This window comes from Arvicanthis niloticus, chromosome 11 (assembly GCF_011762505.2).
Source record: "Arvicanthis niloticus isolate mArvNil1 chromosome 11, mArvNil1.pat.X, whole genome shotgun sequence".
Lineage (NCBI taxonomy): Eukaryota > Metazoa > Chordata > Mammalia > Rodentia > Muridae > Arvicanthis > Arvicanthis niloticus.
Window position 1 is genome coordinate 66457840 of NC_047668.1, and position 17202 is coordinate 66475041.

The following is a 17202-nucleotide window of genomic DNA, read 5'->3' on the forward strand; positions in this document are numbered from 1 at the left end:
CTTTCTTTCTTTCTTTCTTTCTTTCTTTCTCTGTTTCTTTCTTTCTTTTGTTTGTTCATTCGTTCTTTCTTTGTTTCTTTCTTTTGTTTGTTCATTCTTTCTTTCTCTCCTTCCTTTTTTTTTGAGACTTGGTATTTCTGGAACATGCAGACCATGTTGGCCTAGAACTGGAAATCTGCCTGCCTCTACCTCCCAAATTCTGGGATTAAAAGCATGTGCCATCACCACCTGGTTCAGGACAGTTCATTCTTAAATCACCAAATATGTGCTATTTTGATCTTTATGGCTTTGCTTGCCTGTCAGGCTGACTGTGGTGAGCACATAAATACTTGCTTTAAAAGCTTGGCCGTGCCTGAGCTGAGCTTCATTCATTCAGCCATGGCTTTAGTGGGTTTCAAACACATTCCCTACAAGTCAAACACGTTAGACCTCAGCTTGTCATGCTGCTGCAGTCTGTTAAAGCTGCGTGTTTAAAACGCACCCAAAGACATTGCTGAGGCGCTCTCATTTCTCCCCAGAGCCTGGTTTTCCACTTCTTAGTTCTACAGTCCATGGGGTGTTTAGGAAAAAGCAAACAAGAACCAAACAAACAACCCAGCATTAAACTTCTCTTTTATAAAGCACGTTCGTTTAAGAAACCTATCCCAGAGTCACATTCATACTAATTGTTGGTGTTTCTTCATTCTGGTTAGATACATACAAGAGATAGAGAAGAAAGCTTTGGTCCTCTGGGTCCTCACCACCACTGGCTCTGGGTATTAATAGGAGTAAGCCTTTGAGTGAAGACCTGCCTCACAACCTCCTAAAAAGTACCATGTGTCTGGGTTGTGATTTGCTTTCCAGCCCACTCACCCCACAGACTTTCTTTCTCACTATGCAGCCTCCATGTGAACACCCCCAGACCCTGACACACTCCAGTAATCTGTCTCTAGCCGGGAGTGAGACATCCTCAACATCTTATGCATCTAGGTGGATTCTCGTCGCCTCATGATTTTGCCGGTTCCCCTCAGAAGTAATTGCTCCATAGTTCTTCGTAGTTCTTAATCAAGCAGCTGTATTTTTAAACCAGAACACACACTGCCCTTTGCGACTCTGCAAAGAATGCCAGGCTTATTTTTCATAAGCACAGGCTTCTCTTTACATGACTGACCTTCAAGGGACCCCATAGTCTGCAGTAGCCTAAAGGTATGACAGCAATTTTAATTACCTTCTTGACACTCCCCGCCCCCCAGAGCACATTATGAGAAATTCTCACGTCACCAGGACTGACTGAAGATTAATATCTAGGTGGGTGGATCCTCCCTATTTTGTCCTGTGAAAGCATCCCCGACGGCTTTTAAAATATTTATCAAATGAAAGCAATTATTTGAAAAAAAAAAAAAAATAAGGGAGCTACAGAGTTTTGTGTGAGAGGCAGGCTGGCGACTCAGGGACTCAGGATATGCAGTCAGTCCTTGCTGTCTAGCTGCACGGCTTTGAAAGTCAATCATCTCTGTTGATCCTCTCAGGAGGCGTCCACAAGCTGATGCACTTTCCAGAAATGTCGGCAGTAGCCACACATTATAGAACCTCTCACCCCCGCCTCCTCTGCCGGCGTTGTGAAGACAGCGTAAACTATTATTTTCTTTATCCATATTGAACATGAACTGATTAACAAGACATCACATATTAAATTACATTAGCAATAAGATAAATCTATCTGATGTTGTCAGTTCAAGGATACCTTCCAAGTAATTTTTTTTTATTACATAGTAAGGAGAGCAATGCACTTTATGTTTTTCCTTTCTGAGATTGGTGCATTGTCTGGTGATTTGGCAGTGGTAGTGGTACAGAATCTACCTGAAACACAATAAATCAAACCATGGAGCAGCCTTGTAGGTAAACAGAGGTAATGACTGTTGTCCCTGTTAGCAGTAGGAAAAAAAATGAGATCCAGAGTATTAGCCAAACTCCCACAAAGGAATGAGCTGGGCTGTGGGGTAGCCATGTCCGAGGAAGTGTCTGTCTTTCTGCAAACTTATCAGTGAAGCATCAGCCCCTGCTTTATGAGCCCCTGCTGTGGCCACAGTAAATCGCTGTCTTGCCAACAAAGTTCTCAGATAAAACGGACTTGGGGATTGAAACTAAACCAGCTGTGAAAGGTAACCCGAGGAGATAATGCAGTGATTAATGCACTATCGACTCGGAAGATGAGCCAGTTCTTAAATAAGGAATTCTCCAAATAAAGCAACGGTTTAAGCACTGTTCACAGCAGTGGGGAACGGGTTTCAAGTGAAGCTGTGGAAGGAATGAGGGAGAGCCAGAGGGAGGACCATATGGGGCCCACAGAGGGGACGGATGAACAGCCTTTTCTTACAAGCCTGTCCAAAAATGCAACAACAAAGCAAAACAGATAAGACACAGATGAGTTACCATGGGGAGCCAGAGAGACTGTGATTGGCTAAGAGGAAAAACAGGAGCATTGCGTTTCATCAGCTTGTGAACACGTGTTTTTCCTACATCATCATGAAGGTTGTCACGGAAGGTGTCAGGCCTGTCCCCAGCAGTGTTGGAGAAGCTCTGTGCTGTATGACTCCATGTACTTCAGTATCACAAAGGAAAGGAGGGCTTCCTATGGGGAAAGATTTCCTTTTCCCCTTGGTGACATTAGAACACATGGATTTGCTCAAAGCAAATTGGGACATGGTTGAGAATCTTGGGCTCTTCTGGCTCTGTTCACCTTACTGGCAGTTGAGCAGAAGTAACTTGGTGGTGGGTGGTGAATTAAAAAAAGAAATAAGAAGGAAAGGAAAACACATGGCGGCTCCTAGGTATGGTAGGGAAGAAAGTTTCTCATAGGTGTGTGGGAAAGTATAGTCAGAGGCAGACACATCTCGGAGAGTCCAGGGTGATCATGACCCTCGGCCATGTTGAGAGAGGGGTAGGAAAAGGGAGAAAGGGCAAACGAGTAGCCAGGAGGCCAAAGGTATAAAAGGAGCAAAGAGAGCAGGTAACCAAAAAGTCTGGATTTCACAGGAAGAGCCTCCGTGGGGAAGGGCAGCCCAGACCCTGAGCTAGAAAAGTTCAAGGTAGAAGGCGGGGTATACCAGTTGTACCCTGTAACAGGTAGGGACTGAAGGATGCTGGAGAACCTTGAGGCCATATCTGCTTTGACACCCTCGGGTGGTAGGGGACAGTGGAGTGTGGAGAAAGCACTAGGCTGTGTGCTGAAGGAATGAAGGAATGTCTGAGCGGAATACTGTGGAGTTGTGGTCCCTAAAGATGCTGTCCCATAGCCTTTGCTTTGAAAGCTTACATTCCTGAGTTATTCAGAAGCCCACTTCTCACAGATGTCTCGACTTCTGTGGTTGCTTTAAGAGCAAGGCAACAGCAGCAAAATGGCTCTTGGTCTGAGTATAAAGGAAGCCGACTTCACATTATAGAACAAAGATGCAGGTGGTCCTAGAATGAGATACTCCCAGTGTCTTGTGAATTATTGGGTGGCTGTGACATCCCGAGACTTGAGTGGGGGACTCCCCTCGCGGGGGTCTTTTATGCACATGCTCGTTAATTCATGGGGTCATCTACATGTCAAATCTATATTAAGTGCACAGTGTGTGCCAGAGACTGACTTCAGTGCAAATGGCAAACAATGAACAAACAAAGCTGTCCTCATCCCAGGGATCAGTCTGTGACAGTATAAAGGCAGACAAGAGTTAGGCCTGTCTTATGTAGTGGAGATGTGTGCTGTGAACTCAGGGTGGCCAGGAGAATCAAGGATGGCAGGCTGCCTACGTGGACAGAGAAGCTATAGATGGCTTCTCTTAGAAAGAGACACTTAACGAGAGAGCCCAAGCAAGGCAGGTGTCTGGAGAAGTAAGAGAAAATGCCTCATGGCTGGCTGAATAAATGAATGAATGAATGAATGAGGACCCAGGGCCAGTAGAGGCAAAATAAACAGAAGGCTGGAGCAGGAGGCCCAGTTTAAGACTTTGGGCTTTATTCTGTTATTGGAACTATATACAGTCATTGGAAGATGCTGGGCAGGAAAGTAATATAATCTGACTTACAGCAAAACAAAGACAAAGACCTCTTGGCTCAGTAAATAAGTTCTTGTTTCCATGTTTACTCCCCGAAAGCTAGTACTGGGCTTTTCCCATGGTGAATAGGCAAATTCTTTCAAGGTGAAATCTATCTCAAACAGTGGAGGGGGATGGAGGGCAGGAGTCACAAAAGGGCAACTAGGAAGGTTGTAGAAGAGTGACCAGAAATCCTGTGTAACTGGGGGCTGTGGGGAGTGGCCTGGAGAGGCTCTTCTCATTTATTCCATCCTTCATCGTACAGAAGGGAGTGACTGAGAGGTGAATTGATGGAGACTAAGGATACTAAATCATTGTGGCAGTCAGAGGGCAAGATTATACTTCAGATCACTTCGTTTAACATAATAAATGTATGGACTTAACCGAAAGATGAATCTGAGCTCTGCGTGTTTGCAGGCATCTTTCTGGTGGCTACTTAGTCACGTCCTCAGTGTCTCTCTGTGTCAAGGTTTTATGGGCAGGCTTCAGCCCTTCACTTCCTTTGGTTATGAATATTCCTCTTCATCCTAAACCAGCCATCAGCCTGGCCATCTTTTGAACTGTCATGGCAGCAACTCAGGAAAGGTGAGTTCACCTAGGGTCTGATGCCAAGCTGATACTCAGTAAAATGCCTCATGGCTGCTGAATGAATGAACGAACGAATGAATAAGAGATGTGAAAGAGCAACACACGTTCACAAAGCAAAATGTAAGGATGTATGAAAATACCCACTTGATATGTCTTAATTACAGGGTCTCCCTGTCAAGACTGCATCTTACACATTTAGTCCAAAGACGTTCGTGCATAGCTCCCTGTGAACAGTCATATTTATCTAATATTGACGGGAACAGTTGCTTAAAGTGTAGCTTGTTTGGAATCGTTAATGAGCTTCCAGTTACACAGGAAGTCCATGTCTCCCCTGACAGCCGTCTGTTTTCAGTGTGTCTCTTTCCATCCTCAGACCCACAGGTATTAATTTGTTTACTTCCGATGAGAGACAGCTGAATCTAGTATGTGAAACAGTAGGTGCTCTTGTGTCTGTGGGCCGAACCCTGAGCCATGTTCTGGAGAAGGGGAAAAAAAATTCAGAAAACTTCAGAATTGTGTGCGTTTTCTATTAAATCCATATCAGCAGAACATAAAACTATGATTTAATTCTGTGACATACACAGAGATTTTCCAGACTGCTGCCTGTCCTGATCAACACTACTGTTACTCGAGTCACTGGAGAGACATGAAGACGCACTCTTATTTATTTTAATCTGCCATTTGTTGAATTGTAGACACACCCATGAAGATATTTACCCATAGATTATTCCCTTTTCTTCCCTAAAAAAATGCAAGCAAGGATCCTGCACACCGAAACTGGGAAAAGTGCATCAAACAACAATGAATAACACCTGGAAAATACTCTATCAGAAAAAAAACAACAACCCAGGTAAGACTGGCCAGTCCACTAATCCACTGCAGCAGGGTCAGTGGCCTTATATAGGCGGGGCAGGCCTCCCAGAAGCAACCAATAGAATCCATTCTAGGTTAGCAGAAAGCAAGTTTATTAAAACAAACAACAAAACAAATGAAAATATTATACTGGATGCTTAAGATCAGAAAATGAATCTCGGGAGCTATTCAAGCAGGAGTGTGACATTGACCACAGGACAGGAGAGCTGTCTCAAGGATCCCCTGCAGCCTGTCACCCACCTTTCCACTTGTACAACTGATGGCAGGAACACGTTTTTCTGTGGCTGCTGCTCTTGGAATTCTGATGCTTCTGATATCCCTCTCCTAGACAGTGTTCGCCATGATGCCTGCTTCCCCAGCATAGCTCCTATTTGGATCAAATGTTCATACACCAGGGTCTGGCCAATGAGTCTTTAAAATAGAGGTTGGGAAAGCTAGCATTCTGCCTTTGAGGGTGGGATTCAAATGGTGGAAAATACCCCCCTCCCCCAGTTCTGGAAAATTCCCTGCTAACCTGAAAACATGATGATTTACTAATTCAGTGCATTCTTTGGAATCAACATCCATTCTTATTTCATATTTAAGATTCCCCCAGGTACCCACTGTTCCCACATAATGTAATGTAGTTATTCTTCCTTCACATGAGAACCCATCCCATCCTCTCTGTCTTATGATAAGGGTCATGAACACTCACATTTCAAGAACATGACTTCTGAGCAGTTTCAACTTTCCCTCTACATAACATCCTGAGGATAGTAGATTAGACTGTGATGTTTAAATCTTAAAAGGGCAGGAGTGAAAGGTTGTGCTGTCGGACTAGTGGTTGGTATGGGCTGGTGGGTAGGCACCCTCCTCTCTTGTCTGCTGGGTGGAAGAACACATCATAGTTGCTTCTGCTCCACAGTGTACCCTTGGATTAACTTTCTCTCTTTTCTCACTTCACTCCTTCTAGGTTTCCTGCAAATAAATCACCCACAAGGCAGTCTTTGTCTCAGCTCTAATCTTGCTGGGAACTGAGGCTGACGCTTGCATTCTAGACAGACATTTCTGTCACTGAGCTCTGAGAGAGCGTTCCAGCCCACACAGCTAACAGCCTGTGTGTTTCTCTATCCATCGAAATGATGAATCCAAAACAATTAATACCTCCTTATCCAGTGGCTTCTTGCTGTGTCTCCTGGCAGGGAAATCCTCTTTCGGAACAGCTTTGTAAAGAACAGGGTTATTCTGTGAATGACTTTGGCTTCTCACAGTGAATCATGAATAGCAGAGAATTTGAGGGAGGGTTATCACTTTCTCCAGGAAGAGGGGCTGCCTTCACTTAAGCCTAGATTCCCACAGAACCAATGCTTTCTTTCTGCCTCTTATCTCTACCAGGGTAGGGACTGCGACATATCATGTGACCTCAGGGTCAGCAGATCTAGATTTGTAGACACAGAAAAACTGGGTTTTCAGACAATTTTTGGAAAGATCTAGAAGACTAAATTCAGACTGCCTGACACTGAGAAGCTTGTGTATTTTCCCACGGGAAAGGCTCCTTTATCACAGTTGTCAGATAAGAAAGCAGGCCCCAGGCTGGGGTGGCCCTAGTGGGGATGATGTGACATGTTATTTGCTGTGATATAATGGCTCTTCCTATGAGAGGATGAGATCAAGAGACTGGACTATGACCTGACTCTTCATGGAATGGGTGACAGTCCTGGAACAGAAGTCTTCAGACCACAAAGCCAGGAAGACCCGACACTCCAGTGGTGAGATACAGATGTTTCAGTAGAGTAACTAGGAGGGCTAAGGTGGAGGATTCTTTTCACTTTCAGCTCTGGACTCCTTATGCTGACTATGGGAGAAGCAGCGCCATCTATTGGTCATTGGTTGCACACGCAGTATCCCATAGGCTGATATCTCATGCTTCACTACATAGCTCTCCAGAGGGAACAACAACGTAACTTTTAACAGACCAAGCCTAGATAGCACAAGGGAAGGGGTGTGGGGTTGCTTCTTGTGGATATGGGTGAAGGAGGGGAGGGAGGAATGCATATGAGCAAAGTATACTGATACGTTTGCATGAAGTGTCATAATGAAACCTTTCTTTTGCTTGTATATCTTTGTAGCAATTGCACGCTTTCTTTTGACAGAAGATGCCATTTCAAGTTACTTTTTAAGTTTCACTGTAGCAGCCATGTGGGGATTGCAAGTGCCTTTGATCACAGCACTGGAAGGTAGACAGATCTCTGTGTAGTTCTGGCTGTCCTAAAACCTCTTCTTGAACCTCGTCCCTCTCCCCATCAAAAAGTTCCAGTGTAGTCGTAGTAACCCCCTATCCCTTTTACCATGTGCCTGGTCTCCATCATGCTAGACAAGTGCTCTGCCAACAGAGCTATATCTTCAGCTGATGAATGGCTTTTTTTTTTTTTTTCTGAAAGAAAAATACCTCTGGTGAAATTAAAATCTGAAAGGGTTTTTTACTCAAGATTCGGCATCTTCCTTTATTATCATACATGACATGTAAGACAGGGCTGGTGTTGAGCTAAAAGTAAAAAAGGAAAAGCTTGGGTGTGTGCTCCCACCCCTCTACCAGAAGATGAGAAAGTAGAGTGGGAGGAGCTTAAAGAGGAAAAGCAAAAGGCAACGAAGTCAATGTTCCCCGATTGATTGATTGATTCTCAGCTTCCGTGGGATGGTCTCTGCTTGGTAGAGCTTTTGAAAAGATTGGTTGAAGTAACAACATCTACTTCAGGTGACAGGGTACAAGACAAGGAATCCTATGGGTGTCTGTCATTTCATCACTGCCCCCCCCCCCCCAGCCCTGAGCGGCTTGGTAAGAAGCACAGTAGTGTATGGAAATACACAACTGTGAATAAGGTAATTCGCTGTGTGCACAGAAGGTGTTGACTTATGGAAACTCCATAAGCAGAAAGAAATGGTTATTCCAGAGAAGTATTGCCCAAGGTTGACCAAGCCCGCTCAGTCGGTCAACAGGTTCTCCAGCACAGGAGTGAGGGTTAAAAGAAAAGAGCCGATTAGATAAAATTGCAACACAACCCCAGCCAGTTCTGAGGCTGAAGGCAGGTTTGTTTATTCCCACTTTTCTTTTAAACCCTTTTAATTACATGCAAGTATTTAGGTCAGTTCTAGGTCGAGGAACCAACAATATAATAGATGCAAACAGTCAAGGAACAAACAAGGCAATATACAAAGTCACTCTTGCTGTTTCTAAGGGCTCAACGGGATGACAGAAATATCTGAGCCTACTTCCCTGTCCTAGCCCACAGTCATATTCATGCCTGAGGCCTACTTTTTTGTTCTAGCCTAAGACTTGAATTCCTGACTGAAATTACTTCTCTGTTTTAGCCTAAAATTAGATTCCTGCCTGAACTTCCTTCCTTGTCACGGCCCAATGTCAGATTCCTGCCTAAAGCCTGTTTCCTTGTCCTTGGCCAATGTCAGATTCCTGCCAAGCAGCCCCAAAAGCTCTCCACACAAGGTTCTCTCATGAAACCCCCTTTCTGTCTACCATGTTACAATTCTCACAGATGGTCACTACTACTAAAATTTAATTGGGACCAGCAGGAGCCACTTCAGTCTACTGAGAAGTTATTGCTGCTCTAATGAATGGCCTCCATCCCTGCCCTTTGTCCACGAGGTCCTGAGCATATACCAAGGAGGCCAGGGAAGGAGCAGACTGACATCTAGAGGGCACGGGGAAGATGAACTCTTACTTGACACAGAACCCTTACCACAGTGGGGCCTCTGTGGTCATTCTAGTGGGGTACTGATGTTCTTCTGCTATGGGGTTGTGAGAGACTCACCCACATTCCTATTCTCTGACTATCCATCTATATATGAAGTCTCCACCTGTGACATGGCAAGAACTTGCCTTTCAGGACATCTCTCCTTTGAGCAAAGTATGCCTTGGTAGTAGAGCAAAGTGTCCAGTGCCAAGTTCGGATTCCTAGGAAGATTTCTTTCCCACATTCCCTCACTAGGAGTGGGGTTGAAATGCCCTCACAGGTACCAGAAAAGACTGCAGAGTCACCTTTAAACCAGATTTCACTTGCTGATGTTTTCAAGCTTCCTTGGGGGACTATGAGAGAAAGGGTGGTGGGTGGTATTGGTGGTGGTGGTGTGGTAGGAGGCATCTAGCCAGGACACAATGCAGACTTCCTTTCCCTCTGCCTGATGAGGTGCTTTGCTGAGTCTTCAGGACTCTGAGCTTGGGAGGCCAAATCACTCCCAGTTCAGGACATTCATTGCAGGTAACATGGTTACATAGTGTCCGACGTCAAGACCCAGTAGCAAACAAGGAGTTGTTCCCAAATGTAGAATAATTACGTGTAGGCTAGGACTTGGCATTGCTCCAGAAGTTAAGAGGCTGCAGCTGTGCTTTCTCCCATTGGGATCTGCCACAGATGTTTCCAGGCACTGCTAGATCTCTCAGGTCATAAGGACATTAATGTGGAGCTGCTGACACTAAGGCCTGAACCAGCTGGAGACTCTCTTACCAGGCTTCCCAGAAATGAGAGTGGCAACCCCAGAGGTGACATGGGGTGCCTTCGGATGCCAAAGACCTGCATCAAGCATCTGTGCCTCCCTTTCTGGTGGTACTGATGCTTCCAGTTTCTGGACTGAAATGGCCTTACTTCTGGCTAGCTATTTTTGTAGGAACGGGAGCATAAGGCATGCAACCTTGGCCCTTTAATTAGTCAACAGCATTCCTTCATGAGTCAGGAGTCAGAGAGAGAGGGTCCTGTAAATTGCCATTTCATTTTCACTGAGAAGAGTGAAGTAGACAGAGAGTTTCCACACTGTACAGTTGCCGTGTCCACTCACTGTCAAGTGTCTGCCCCACATTGCAGTTCATTTAGTTGTGTGTCTCTGTAAAGGGCATAAGCTTACTACCAAAGAGAGGGTGGTGCCATTAAAGTGTTGGCTAATAAGTTATCTCCCCCCCCCCATGGCATATTAACATTTGTATTAACAATTATGAGCACCAGAATACCAAAGGAGAGAACACAATGAGGAGACCGAGCAAGCTACAGAAGAATAAAGTATCATCACCCTGGCCATCATTCCTCTGTGCTGTTCAATGGCTCCCATGCTCAACATGTCATGGTGACTTTGTCCTCTTTGTGGAAAATGAAAGCCCTTTATTTACTAATGTATTATTTATTGGGAGTGTGATATATCTTTATTTGAATATGTATGGTATGGGTATGCATGTGTATGTGTATATTTGTGTGTGTGTGTGTGTGTGTGTGTGTGTGTGTAGGCCTGAGGTTGATACTGTGTCTTTCTTAACTCTCTCTGTATACTGAGGCAGAGATTGACTCTAGAGCTTCCTAGTTGGGCTAGCCAGCTTGCTCTGGTATTTCTATCTCTGCCCCTCACATGCTGGGATTCTATTTGGCTGCCCTGGCCACCCAGTTCCTTTACGTGGGTTCTGGAGATCTGAAGTTTGGTCTTCACAGTAGCATACCAAGCACATCTGGCCTAATGGGTCCTTTTGACTTTACAAGGTCTTTAAAGGGAAGTCAGGGGGAAATGTCTCGTTGTTATCCAGTCTGTTTTCTAACTATCGGGCTCAAGCCGTCCGTGTGCACTTCCCACTCCACCCAGGCTTGCACTAGCAGGTTTATTAAGATGGGTGTTTCTGTTAGCACCCAGGTGACAAGGCTGTAAAGATGTGGGATGGTCTGCCCAACCTAATTTATTATTTTTGAAAAGAAATTCTGTTGTTTTTAGAGCATGAATTTGAGAGTTAAAAACTGGGAGGAGCATATTTATTGTGTTATAGCAGCCATATCCATAAAGTACTCCTTTCTACCCAGAACCACGGGTGAGTTGTATATGCTGCTCCCTAAAACTAAGGCCTCTGCTTGTACACAATATTTCATCCCTTATTCAGAGCTGCTGCCCCAGGATTCCCCCATTCGTCAATTTCCCAACTCTCCTAGGATGCTCTAACAGTTTATAAATGTATATAATAACATATATAATGTTATATGGGTTTTAATGTTTATATATTTACATATATAGGTACACATATATGTATAGATACACTTCCTACATTGCCCAATTAAAACAATTATTTTCTGATCCTGCATCCATTATAAGCCATTTCTTTGCTTCCAGTTTTAAAACCTAGTTGTACCTGTTGTCTGTGTTCACCAACTTCATCTCCTTTCTTATTTTCTCTTGATCCCATGGCAGCCTGGTTTTGTTCCCTCTTCTTTTAAAAGTGTTTTTGAAAGATTTGCTTTATGTGTACGGGTGTGTTGCCTCTATGTTTGTATGTGCGTTGTATATGTGCAGTGAAGGGCAGGAGAAGGTGTCAGATCCCCTGGAACTGGAGTTATAGATGTTGTGAGCCACTGTGTAGGTATTGGGAACTGAATCCAGATTCTAAATAGCAGTCAGTGCTCATAACCAGCATGCCCTCTCTCCAGCCCCTATTTCCTTCCTTTTATCAAAACTTCTAGTGACAAAGCCACCAGTGACCTTGTTGGCAAACCCAGCGATTGATTTCCACCCTTTTCCCATGTGGTCGTAGCTGCACAGGCAGAGTGGCTCCCCACTTCTCCATAACTGGTGTCCGAACGCCTCCAGCCAACCACACTCTCCCATTCCATCCCTGGTGGTTCCATCTCTGTCTCTTCTGTTGGTGCTAAAGGAATGCAGGCCCAGCCATGGCCCCTGTTTATGCAAAACTGTCAGCCCTCATCTTAAAAGAAATAGGAGATTTCATCCTGGAGCCACTTTGAGTGACATGGCTCCGGGACAAAGATGTACCCCAGTTACTTTAAATTCTATGCTCTAATGTGGGAGCAGTTTCATCAAGTTTTTTTTTTGTTGTTGGTTTTTTTTGTTTTTTTTGTTTTTGTTTTTTTATAGTTTTACAGAACAAAGAGATTGTTAAATCAAGCAAAGTTTAAAGGACACTGATAAGTACTTCGGTGAGGGGAACAGCAAGACAGAGAAAGCTTTTCTATAGGTCTAAGATGCCAACTGATGACAGTCTTGGTTTTGTAGGGGGAAGAAGCCAGTGGGTCTGCTAAGGTAAGAGATTCCAAAGGTTTTTATTTCTTAATCATAGATGTTTGTTCTGACACAGAGGTAGGTAAGGAATGACTCTCTCAGGTCTAAAGCTAGCCCAAGATAAGGTACTTGGTCTCTGGGCCTGCAACATCCCAATCTCTCCACAGCACTGAAGTTCTCTTAATGGATCAGTCTCTGTGGGCAGAGCGTCCATCCAGGAATTCACAACTCTTTCCTTTTACCTTTTTTTTTTTTCATTTTTTATTGGTTCTTTTATTTATTTACATTTCAAATGTTATCCCCCTTCCCAGTTTCCCCTCCAGAAACCCCCTATCCCCTCCCTTCTCCCTCTGCCTCTATGAGGGTGTTCCCCCCACCTGCCTACCCACTCCTGCCTCAGCACTCTAGGGTCATTGAGCCTCTACAGGACCAAGGGGTTCCCCTACCATTGATGCCAGATGAGGCAATTCTCTGTTTCATATGTAGCTGGAGCCATGGACCGACTCATATATACTCTTCGGTTGGTGTTTTAGTCCCTGGGAGCTCTGGGGTGGGGGGGGGTCTGGTTGGTTGATATTGTTGTTCTTCCTATGGGGTTGCAAACCCTTTCAGCTCCTTCAGTCGTTGCCCTAACTTCTCCATTGGGGTCCCCAAGCTTAGTCCGATGTTTGGCTGTGTGCATCCACATCTGTATTGGTCATAGGCTCTGGCAGGGCCTCTCAGGGGACAGATATATCAGGCTCCTGTCAGCAAGTGCTTCTTGGCATCATCAATAGTGTCTGGGTTTGGCGCCTGCAGATGGGATGGATCCCTAGGTGGGGCAGTCTCTGGATGGCCTTTTCTTCAGTCTCTGTTCCACAATTTGTCCCTGCATTTCCTTTTGACAGGAAGAATTCTGGATTAATATTTTTGAGGTGCATGGGTGGCCCCAACCCTCAGCTGGGGGCTGTGCGTATCCACTGGATATGGTCTCTACAGGTTCTATCTCCCTTTTGTTGGGTACTTCAGCTAATGTCCTCCCTGTTGTGTCCTTGTGCTTAGTTCTTTGTTGATGATGCCCAACCTCAGGCCAATGCGAACACACATCCACATTGTCCTAATATGCAGCTCCATTTTTTCTTAAGCTGCAGATCCAAATATTCAGTTGCCTATTTGACATCTCCACTTTGCTTAATGCATGTTTCAAAATTAGAAAGTCTAAAACTGTCTGGCGAGCAAGTTAAACTAGATTTGTTAGTTTAGACGGTCTCGGCTAGACAAGTCAAAATTAGGCTGTCTAGACTTAGCAAGTCTAAGATCTGAACTTCGAATACCCGCAAACCTACCCCTCCCCCACCATTTCTACAGCCTTTCCCCATCACAGTTGACAGAATCTCCCTTGCTTCAGGAGCATGCCCAAAGGTCTTGCAGTCATTTGTCGCCTTATGATCCATCACTCTGCTATTAAATACACCTCAGAGCCTGTTCCTTCTACTTTTAGAGTATAGCCAAGCTACCTCCTCCTGCCTGTGCTGTTCCCATCCTGGAATATGTCGTAGTTTCCTCTTGCCTGTATTACTGCAAAACAAAAGCAAAAAGCAACCCCCCAAACCAACCAACCACCACCACCACCATCACCACCATCACCACCATCACCACCACCACCACCACCACCACCACCACCACCACCCCTCCTAGCTAGCCAGGTGTGGTGCAGCTTATGAGGAAGATCAACATTCTGGACGCAGCAGACAAACAAGAACCCAACCAATTTTCTACTTCTGCCATTTCCTTTGTATAGTGTGCTGTGCATGCATGCTAGATTCAGCTGTTCTGTTAGCCTTTGTGTTAAAGGCAGCCTTTACGATCTGCTTCCAGGCCTTGTCTGATCTAGCCTACATGACATCCCTGCAGCTTCTTGATCTGTCATTCTCCACCCAGTTCCAGGCATCTTTGTTTTCCTCTGCTGTTCTTCTCCTGCCTTCTGCAGAGACCCTACCTACTGCTTCTGCCAGGATCATTCCTCTGCCACTTTTAAATATTTGCTTAAATCTCACAGTCTCAGTGAGACCTGTTCTAATTAGAAATGTAAATGTAAACAGGGGTTGGAGAGATGGGTCACTGCTTAAAACACTTGATGTATAGGTGAGTGTAAGCCAGGGTACAGTGAAGCCACAGAACCAGACTACTCCGTGGGTAGAAAGAAAGGTTTATTGGGGACCAAAAAGCAAGCAGGTTCTATGAGCCAACAGGGTGGGATCTTTGAACTGATACTGGCTGTCCAGATTGATGGGAATTAGGATTGATGGGAATTGATGGAGGTAGTTGCCTTAAGACATCTGCTTTTCTAGTAAATGGAAACCTTTAGGCTTGCATACCTGATAACCCTTCTGATCACCCATAGAAAGTCCTTCTGTTTAGAACAATGTCACCAGCACTGCCATTTGGGGGTGCCACTTTAGATCAACAGCAAGAAGGCTGGTGTTTGGATCCCTAGCACCCTGCTGGGTGGGAATGGCAGCAGGTAATTCCAGTCTCAGAAGGTAGAGACCAGGGGTCTCTGGAGCAGCAAGGTGGCTAGTGAGCGACCCAAACTGGAAAAACACACCACCAAGTAGGTTAAGAGCTGTTTACAGTTAAGAATAAGTTCCTGCTCAGTTGTCTTTGAAGGGCTGGCGACTGGGGTTTGACTATGTTCCAGTGAGTAAATGGGCTGCTGGTCCTCCTCCTCCTCCTCCTCTTCTTCCTCCTCCTCTTTTTCCTCCTCCTCTTCTTCCTCTTCTTCCTCCTCATCCTCCTCTTCCTCCTCCTCCTCCTCCTCTTCTTCCTCCTCCTCTTTTTCCTCCTCCTCTTCTTCCTCTTCTTCCTCCTCATCCTCCTCTTCCTCTTCTTCACAGTATATGAGGGAACAGACCTAGGAAGACTGGGAAGTGAGTATGATTGGGGTTCATGCTGTGAAATTCACAAATAATCAATAAAAATATTATGTAAAAAAGAAGACATTTCTGTTTGTCTTATGTTTGACCCATCTGCACCAGATGTGCTTAATCACATGTGGGCGGGAGGTGCATGGGTGGGAAATACATCAGGATGTATGCTTGTTCCTAATTGGATCTGATGGGAAATGTGGTGTATTTTCAGTTTTACCTTCTTAAGCCCTTGTAAAACACGACTCGTAGACATTTTCTGAAAACCCAGAATGGACTTGGCCAGAGATCCATCCTCCTCTGGCCAGTATTTAATTAAAGCTTGCTTCAAAGTTGTGAAAGTAGTCTTATTCTCAACCAGTGGGATAACAGTGGACTAGCCACAACTTCAGATCTGGGTTGGATGGAGAGAACTTGCATCAGAAAGAATAAAGATGGAGAGTGATTTAGGATTTCAACCTTAGGCCTTTATATGCATGGCCATGAGGTTCCCCCCCCCCCCCATATATGAATATACACATGCATACATACAAACACACATATACATACATATTACATACATACACACATACATACACATATGCATACACACACATACATACACTCACATCATACACACTATGCATGAGAAGAAAAAGTAAAATCTAGTTTCCTATTCTACAACCACTTTGTTGTTGAACTTGGGGTATCACAGCCTATATCCCAAGCTAGTTTTGGTCACCTGTCCACAATAAGTCAACTGAGAGTCAAATTAGTATCGGAAAGCAGAAACAGATTTATTCAATGTGGCCACTTTAGGAAGAGGGACAAAGATCCAGCAAACCCCCAAGTACCCTGTAAATACACTTTTATGTTTCTTGAAGTGAGATTAATAAAATAGGGAGCTAAAAATATGTATATCTAAGCAGACAAGGTCAAATGTGTGGTCCTATCTACTCTGACCCAATATCCGGGCTTCAGTTTTATCTGTAAAGTGGTCTGACGAGTTGTTAGATGTATAAAGTCTGTGTGACAGGTTCTTCCTCTGGCTGGGGCCTTTTCCTTCTCCCACCAGATTCCTGGGGGGGAATTCCCATTTCTTTTGAGGTCCACTGTTTCAGTAGTCTGACTGGCAGACTGAGTCACAGGTGTCTCTTTAGCGTGTCTCATTTCTCCCAGACTGGAACTTCATTCTGTTTCCCCATCTTTACAGCTGTCACAACTGATCTAACCTAGCAAGTACATGATGTCGGTTGTTTCTTATGCATCCCTTCCCCCCACCCCTCCGAATGTTTAAATTCAACTAGGGTTGGGGTGATGTATGTGCTTCAGGCTTAGAACAGCTCTGCGATGATAAAGCATGATAACCTGATAGGATGTAGAATTGCCACGAAACAAACCTCTGGCAATGTCTATGAGGGGTTGATAGAGACTGGCACCATTTCATGGGCTGGGGTCCTGGATGGAATGAAAGGAAGACACAAGGTGAACATCACGATCACTGCTTTCTGCTTCCTGACTGTGGCTATAATGTGGCCAACTGCTTCCTGATCTTGCCACCACGCCCTCTGTCCCATTGGATGGTAGCATCAAACAGCAAGTCCAAAGATATTTGTTCTTGTGCTGCTTTTACCAGGTATTGTGTCAGAGCATAAACAACTATTTATACAAGTGCCTTGGCATCAGTGGGTAGTATCTGATGTATAGGACTCTGAAGCAGTTCTCGGTCAAAGGTTCACTTATCGCTGGAGTCCCATGAGCCCCTA

The 17202-nt window shown here is 44.7% G+C and overlaps 1 protein-coding gene across 1 annotated transcript; it reads right to left on the reverse strand.

Moving 5' to 3' along the window:
- Positions 1-14309: 14309 nt before the first annotated feature.
- LOC143443920 (uncharacterized) lies at positions 14310-16052 on the reverse strand. The gene is made up of 2 exons (XM_076942354.1): positions 15678-16052; positions 14310-15444 (listed from the first exon to the last, which is right to left on the reverse strand). Exons 1-2 carry the CDS (start codon positions 15711-15713, stop codon positions 15067-15069), a joined length of 414 nt encoding a protein of 137 aa, XP_076798469.1. The 5' UTR covers positions 15714-16052; the 3' UTR covers positions 14310-15066.
- Between the last annotated feature and the right edge of the window lie 1150 nt (positions 16053-17202).

What these genes read in the sequence shown, in the direction of transcription:
- LOC143443920 (XM_076942354.1), bottom strand. Translation starts at nt 15,713, where the DNA reads ATGTCTACGAGTCGTGTTTTACAAGGGCTTAAGAAG. An exon ending in TTTTACAAGGGCTTAAGAAG is followed by an intron (nt 15,445 to 15,677) that starts GTAAAACTGAAA and finishes CAGTCTTCCTAG; the next exon opens with GTCTGTTCCCTCATATACTG.